At 36.8% G+C, this 5,496-nt stretch overlaps 1 protein-coding gene across 1 annotated transcript; it reads right to left on the bottom strand.

Annotated features, from left to right (window-relative positions):
- Positions 1-1,056: 1,056 nt before the first annotated feature.
- On the bottom strand, positions 1,057-2,698 carry LOC131437701 (ankyrin repeat and MYND domain-containing protein 2). Its single transcript, XM_058607204.1, has 2 exons — positions 1,707-2,698; positions 1,057-1,647 (listed from the first exon to the last, which is right to left on the bottom strand). The coding sequence occupies exons 1-2, from the start codon at positions 2,566-2,568 to the stop codon at positions 1,238-1,240; spliced, it is 1,272 nt and encodes a 423-aa protein (XP_058463187.1). The 5' UTR covers positions 2,569-2,698; the 3' UTR covers positions 1,057-1,237.
- Positions 2,699-5,496: the final 2,798 nt, after the last annotated feature.

The raw sequence follows: 5,496 nt of genomic DNA, 5'->3' as shown, positions 1-5,496 counted from the left end.
CAGTTTCAGCGATGACCTCCTCATTTGAGCCAAATCTTTTTTCCTGGACCATTTTTTAAAGATCAGCAAAGAGCCAGTAGTCACTGAGGGCTAAATCTGGCGAGTATGGGAGGTGGGGAAGTAGATCAAAGCCTAATTCGTTCAATTTAAACTGCTGTTTAAATTTGCTGTTTTTGTTCCATCGAAAGCAATCGCGGCACCCACTTGGAAAAAACCTTTTTCATGCTCAATTTTTCATGAAGGATAGTAAATACACTTCCATATGATATCTGTGTCATCTCAGCAATCTCACGGAGCTTCACTTTACCATCTTTCATTATAATTTTTGTCACTTCACTCACATTTTCCGGTGTAACGGCTTCCACAGGTCTACCCGAGCGTTCCGCGTCATTTGTGTCGGTACGACCACGTTTAAACGCGTCGAACCACCGACAAATCGTTGCTTTTGATGAACAAGAGTCCGGATAACATTTTTCAATCCATTGTTTCACTTGCACGGTGTTTTTACCCATTAAAAAACAATGTTTTTTCCATTTTTTAAACAAACTACAAAACGACTTTACTCTAACCTCGATAACTCAGCTGTTTCTGGTCGGATCGACTTGAAATTTTGACCCGTTTCAAGCAAAGGTTAGTACTCTAGAGAGGCGTGGTTACTGGTTTACTACGAGCGCCATCTCTGCTTTAGTCTCGGGACTTATTGATCCATGTGTTATGTTATGTCGACTGAACTGGAACGCTTCGTTGTTCCTTTATAGAATCGGCAAATTTGTGTCAAAAAATGTTCTAGGAACGTAGAATAGTTCGTTTGGGCACAAAATGTTCGATAACGTTTGAGAATCGTTGAGTTTCCATTGTCTAGAATTTGGTCTAGGAATAAGAAGTCGGTAATACTATAAATCAGAAAAGGTTAGCCATGCAATGATTCTGTGCGCTAAGAATCGGCCACAAAGTCTGTTAAAACAAAAAGACCAAATTCCACAAAAGGAATGTAATGCAAAAACTTTGCTTTGCCAAATTTTGTAAATACCCAAAATTCTGGGCGATATGAAACAGTTGTTTAAGTCATTAGATTTATTGACATCTAAAAGATAGCAAATGACATGAATGCTACAAAACACAGAAAGTTTTACTGTCACTTGATTAGTACATTATGTTTCTGTTCTCTCCTCTTAGCATAAGATTAATGTATTTTTCTGGGTAAATCTAGTATCTTTGTCTATACTCGCTACCCCACTTAGCTCGATACCAGATTTTTCAACTGTTGACTTATTTCCGCGGAATCGATGTCTTTTTTGGCATCTTTGATTCCACTAGAAGTGGCCGTAGACGAAGGTCGAGCGCAAACCTTCTTGTGCATGAACCAGTGTAATCGTTGGCACTCTCGATCACAATACTGCACCTCTTTGCATTTGGAACACTTTTTGTCTGGCTTTTCTTCCCCGCATGAACTACAGTAGGAAATAGTATCCACGAATCCACGCTGTCCATTGATGGCCGATTTGATCACTTCCAATGCGCTGGCTACATTCTCCTTGCTGGCCAGTTGAGTAACAACCTGTCGAAACACTGTACATTCTCGAAAGGGAAACTCTCGTACGCACTCGCGAATCGTGGCTTCGATATACTCCAGAGAACCGTCTTTCCCTAAAACAAATCAAACCTATATATTTGAGTCGAAATAATAATACGAAAAATCAAAATACCCGGCTTCAGAACTCTCCTGGCAAAAAGTTCAACAAAATCGCTTTTTTGATCCTTGGTACTATTGCCGTCTTTCCGTGCTAAAAAGTAGTCACGACACTTTCCAATCTCGTTCACAAAATATCCCAAATAGTGATACTTGAACGCCATCACCTCGTTGACCTCGGTTCTTCGTTTCATCTCTCGCTCTACCATCTCTTCCAAAACCTTTTTGATGCGCTTTAAATCGTCGATAAACAGACCATACTTTTGTAAGTTTAACGCAATCCGCACCGGGTGAATATTGGTTTGCATTACAAACTTGTGGAATCCATCAAGGTGCACCACCGGAAGCATTGGTTCCGTTTGGGAACCCTGAAGCTTTGTGTAGCATTCTATTTCTTTAATAGGAACGAAATTATTAATCGTGGCAACGACTTGATGATTAGCAACGAAGGCGGCCATTTGAGCAGCTGTCCTTCCAACGGAATTGGTAGCGTGTGCATTAGCTCCCGCCAATAGTAGTTTTAGGCAGACATCAACATTGCCCGATAGGGCTCCGAAATGCAGTGCTGTGTACTTGTACTCATGTTTGCCGGAATTCACATCCGCGCCCTGATCCAGCAACAGTTGAACTGCTTCTTTGTTACCCTTGTAGGCAGCATGCTGTAACGGGGTCATTCCGTTCTCGTCCACATAATCCACACTCTGTTTGAACTGAGCCAACGCCAGCTTAAGCTCACTGATTTCATTCTTTGAGATGCAATCGAAAATAGCTTTCTGTTCCGCGGAAAGTATCACTTTCGGTACCTCTGGAGCAGCATTCCTCACCCGGTCGGCGGCAAGGCTCTCCGATTGTTCCTGAGCGACATCCTTAGCGGACATTTTTAGCGTCAGTTATTGTTGTGCGATATCACTGTAAACTGAATCGAAATGCGAAGAAAACTAAGTTATTTTCTATCTGAAACGCACCAAGCAAGAAAGTAAACATGCGCTTTTCAGTTCATAACGAGAGGAAAAATTGACAGCTAATGACTGGTTTTGAATCTTGTCAATATAAAGGGAGTACCAGATTATAGGGCAGGGTAATAGTTTTGAATGATGATTTTTCAAAATGGCAAAAGAAATAATTGGACTATACACTCAGGCAAAAAATATATGGAATTTCATAATGATTTCGTATGATTTTTAGCCACAAGAATATCGTAAGCGAATCATAAGATCGCCTTATGAAATCCCGAAAACAGGAATTCCAATAAAACGCCTTATGAAATTTATACGAAATTTTTAGGAACATTGTGCGAAAATTCTATGATAAACATAACTTCTCTCATATATTGTGAAGTTCATAAGTTGTTCGTATGAAAACTATAATAGTGATAGATAAGATGTATATTGCAGAGGTATATTTTTCATATTTATCTTATGAAATTTCGATTTTGGTGATTTTTGATGCATCATAAGATTTGCCTTATGATTTTCACTACTCAATTTGCCTGAGTGTACGTAAAGCAAACCGCATAAACATAATAATTTCATCCGACATATTTTCATATCGGCAGTTTTGGTTTGCGACGATTTTTTTTTCGTTTATTCATTAATACAAATGAATATCAGAATTAAAAGTTAGCTCGGAGGGCAATAAAATCGATTTGAAAGTGATTACTACTACGTTTTTCTAGTGAGAGCACGATTAAACACTATTGGATTAAATTTCATTGACTTTTCGCCTCACTTGTATATGACATTCAAAATAGTTATGACGATTTAAAATTTATTGAGCATCTCTAGCTTTTAAACACCTTTCCATTCAAGTTTATAATTGGCTTAAGTTTTCATATGTATTTAAAAAAATATTTCTGCGTACCATAAAGTACTTAATAGATATGATAAAATTTTATGCGTAAAAATTTGGATCTTCGCATATATTCGAAGGCTCACTAGAACTAAACAAACAACTTACTAATGTCGTTTTTCATTGAAAATACTCGTGTTTTGCTCGATTCGTGCAGCCGAGCAATCAAAACAGGTGCACTGTGTTTCATTGATTAGTCCCGCACGAAAAAAATGCACTTTCGGGGCAATTAGCAGGCAACTAGTTTGCTCCCGTTCAATTTTCCGAGCAAGAAGCGTGCAAACCAAACTATAAAAAACCGTTTCATTGATCGACTTTCAGGGCGAAACAACCGAGTGAGTAGGATCAATGAAAAACGACATAAGACTGCTATACTTACTATATATTTTACTCAAAATCAAATTTATCATTTGATTTCAAATCACCTTTACATTCGAAGAGAAATTTGTTGGAAATTAGTTAAACTGTTTTCAATGTATTCAACGGTTGATTCGCAATATTAAACTGAAGAATCCAAAAAAAATATAATACGGAATGCTTAAACAAATTTTCAAGGACACATTTTGCATCGTGCGGTACACTCACAGACTAACAGACATGACAGTATGAGTAAATTCTTATGAAAATCATTTTTCGTGATGCACTAGTTCCACCTATATTGTACTGCGCGAACTATTTACTATCGGTACACCCCTTGTGTTACGTAAAAGTTTTTTTATAAGTTGATTTCCCCTCGTTTGTCAACACCGATCAGCTGCTTGCAGGGTTGCCTGATTTCATCAAAATATTTGATAATGAATCGTCACAATAAGTTATTGGATTACGTTGATAATATATTTCACTTTTTTAGCGATGTTGGAAGGTAAACATTTATTTTACTCAACGTTGTTCTTCTAGACTATTTTTGATTGTGTTGGTGATTTTCACCCGAAATTAAGTGACGGCAGACCAGAAGCAAGTAAATATTGTAACAAAACGGGTTTGTATTGCGTTGTAGGATGAGAAGTAGGCACAAATCTGTATATAGTTTTGGCAATATGTAACTAATCTGTATCCTGCATGAAAATCGCATGGAGGTATACAAATCAATACATTACAGATAATTCTGTATGAATGGCAACTCGGTTGGTAAATGAAAAAAAAACGCAGTCTAGATGACAGACAGGATGTATTTGATAGGGTAACGTAGCGCCATCATGACAAATGCGAGTACTGTCCCAAATAAAGGAATATTCGAAATGACCGTTTATATGGTTAAAGAATCTAATTTGAGTGTCCTGTCTGTTAGTCTGTGGTACACTGTCATGATACACCAACCCGTGGACAACTTGACTGCTCCCATACATCGAGAATATAAGTAAAAGTTTTGGTTCTCTGGTTCCACAATGGCGTCGTAAATGGAATAACATTTGGAAATAACGCATCTGTTTTTCGACAATCTGCGGTTTAAATTTTTATATTAAAATAAGTAATACAAATTTTGCTAGCATTTTTTGACATTAATTAAATAATTATGATAATAAGTTACTATGGTTTAGTATAAGTATAATTTTTCTATAAGTATAATTCATCAATAGAAGGTATAAGTATAAGTATAATTCATCAATAGAAGGTTTAAAAGTAGTTCATCACAATTTCAATGAACAATGAACGTGAGGTATTTTATTCTACTGAATCTTGAAGAACAATACTACTAATTTGCAAACCAAGATTAAATCTATGGTTCCCTTATCTTTATCCGAGTCGTTAGAAGATCATCCAGTGATAACAAACACTTCTACAAATGGCTACTAATTCTTTGCGTGTTCATTGATAAGACTAAATACGTTAGGTACTCTTTAGTAACACACCACATTTCAAAAAACACTTCATTTCTAATTCTATCAATTACTATTAATAGTTATCTTTTCAGAACAAAGCGAAAACGTTGGGCAGAGTGAAATTACAAAATACGCATG

The sequence above is a fragment of the Malaya genurostris genome, chromosome 3 (genome assembly GCF_030247185.1).
Source record: "Malaya genurostris strain Urasoe2022 chromosome 3, Malgen_1.1, whole genome shotgun sequence".
NCBI classification, from domain to species: Eukaryota; Metazoa; Arthropoda; class Insecta; order Diptera; family Culicidae; genus Malaya; species Malaya genurostris.
This window is presented reverse-complemented; position numbering and strand designations above follow the sequence as displayed.